This window comes from Seriola lalandi, unplaced genomic scaffold, assembly GCF_002814215.2.
Source record: "Seriola lalandi dorsalis isolate HSWRI2012SDOR001 ecotype SW California unplaced genomic scaffold, Sedor1 jcf7180002042288, whole genome shotgun sequence".
In the NCBI taxonomy this organism is placed as follows: Eukaryota; Metazoa; Chordata; class Actinopteri; order Carangiformes; family Carangidae; genus Seriola; species Seriola lalandi.
The window spans coordinates 1-2,012 of NW_019512856.1; the positions used below are offsets into that span (position 1 = coordinate 1).

Here is a 2,012-nt window from a genome sequence, read left to right on the forward strand (position 1 = left end):
AAGGTTGTGCAGAATTCACAGGGATTGGCTGAATGTAATTATTGTGATTGCGACATCGTGACTTCCTGGAGGGACAGGTTAATAATCCTGACAGTTTGAAACACTCTGTCTCAGCTGGTCTGTGTTTTATGGTGTTGTAGGTGGAGGCCTCAGTGCTGAGCTGTAGTACCTTCAGGCTGTTGCTCTTGCCCATCCTCAGACAGCCCATCCACATGTCCGTCAGCAGCATCTGGCTGCAGGTGTGGGCGATGAAGTCTCTGTGTTTGGCGGCGACGGCGAGCTTCAGACAGGTGGAGTTACTCCAGTTCTTCAGCTCATAGGTCAGTAGCTTCATGGCGATTTGCTCGTCGTGTTTGTACGACTGGTCCAGCAGTTCGTAGGCCAGCTGACCAAACTCCCTGCACAGAGAGCACAGCGCCCCAGTCAGGCTAAGGTCATCATGAACCAACTTTCAGTCACATTGAGCTTCCTGTTACTGTGTGTTCAGCTGAGGTCGAGTCATGTGACCTCATCACCTCAGCTCATAAATGTCGGACTGAACCTCTTACTTACCTCTGACTCTTCCTCTCTTGTCTGGTGTCTCTACGTTTGTTGTCATGGCAACAGAGTTAACTCAACTCAAACATGACTGACTGAACTTCATAAAAACCTTGCTGTTGTGAGTGATGGTCACATGACAGTTCTCAGATCAGCTGATCACCAAGCTGCTTATTTTTAAATTCAAATGAAGTATTTAATACTTGAAACAGAGTCCAGAGTCCAGTCTGGATCTGAACCGGACCTGGACTCTGGCTGCGTGGGACTCACTTGGAGTTGTTCTCCAGGTCCTGGTAGATGTCATCCACCAGCTCGCTCTGAGACGACTCATGGGCCATGGCCTTGTACAGTTTACAAGCCACCAGAGCTTTGGCCATGGCCTCCTCCCCCCGCTGCCAAAGGAACAGCGCCATCTTCTGCCGCTTCATTAGCACGGCCCACACCATCAGCTCGTGGAACGGGTACTGAAACCTGCTGACCTCTGGGTCGTCCACGTCGATGTCCACCTCCTCCTCCTTCTTCTTGTTCTTCTTTCCTTTGCCCTTGGGGCGGGGCTCATCGTCCTGCGGGCACGAGTCCACACATAGACTGACAGAGACGAGACAACATGAAGTGACACGACACTTTAAAACCCAGGACCACTCACCTCCATCCCCAGAAGCTTCAGAGCTTTAGGCTGCAAGAGAAAAGACAATAAGGTCAGTTCATCAGAGCCAGTTCTCAGGCGCTTCCTCAGGTCCTGGACCCTCAGAAGATTCAGTGCAGTGTTCCCTCTCTGGTCTGTCACTCACCCGTTTGAGGCCGTACAGGTTGTTGTACAGTGTCCTGAAGCTCTTCCTGGTGTATTTGCAGCGGTAGGCTCCGCCCATCAGCAACTCCAGCACCAGTCCGATATCGATCAGTGTGATCTGGTAATCTGGAGGGAGGTTTCCCTGAAACACAAACCTGTTCATGAACCAGTTCTCACCAGGTCTCTCCTCTTCACTGTCAACAGTATGTAAACAAACAGCTGTTGAAGAAATCAGTTGATTTCTACATTTTTAAATTCAACTACAGAAATAACAGCTGTGAATACAACGTATTTCTATGTTGGCCCTGAGAGCTCAACACACTGCAACTAAAGAAAACACTAAAAAGTTCAGAAAACGTCTTCATCAGTTTGACACTTGAGCTGCAGATACTCACGACACAACAGGAAGTGGTTCCAATGGATGCTAAAAAGTGATGAACCAGGCTGGGACCACAGACTGTAAATAAAGATGGACGTCCAACAGTCAATGTCTGACTCCACCCCTAACTCCCAGCTAATCCATATATGGTCAAAGAGGGCTGTGGGGGAGCTGAGACTCACCCACCTGTCACTCAAAGAGGCCACGCCCTCAGTTCTCCATAACTTCAGTCCTTAATAAAAATGTAAACAGGTGAGTTATATAAACAGGTGAGTTCTATAAACAGGTGAGTTATATAAACAGGTG

The 2,012-nt window shown here is 48.8% G+C and overlaps 1 protein-coding gene across 1 annotated transcript; it reads right to left on the bottom strand.

The window, feature by feature from the left end:
* Positions 1 to 169: 169 nt before the first annotated feature.
* On the bottom strand, positions 170 to 1,469 carry LOC111648533 (transient receptor potential cation channel subfamily M member 1-like; the record flags this gene model as incomplete). The annotated part of the gene is made up of 4 exons (XM_023398350.1): positions 170 to 398; positions 808 to 1,100; positions 1,184 to 1,213; positions 1,329 to 1,469. Coding segments are annotated over 4 exons (693 nt in total), but the record flags the coding sequence as incomplete, so codon positions are not given.
* Between the last annotated feature and the right edge of the window lie 543 nt (positions 1,470 to 2,012).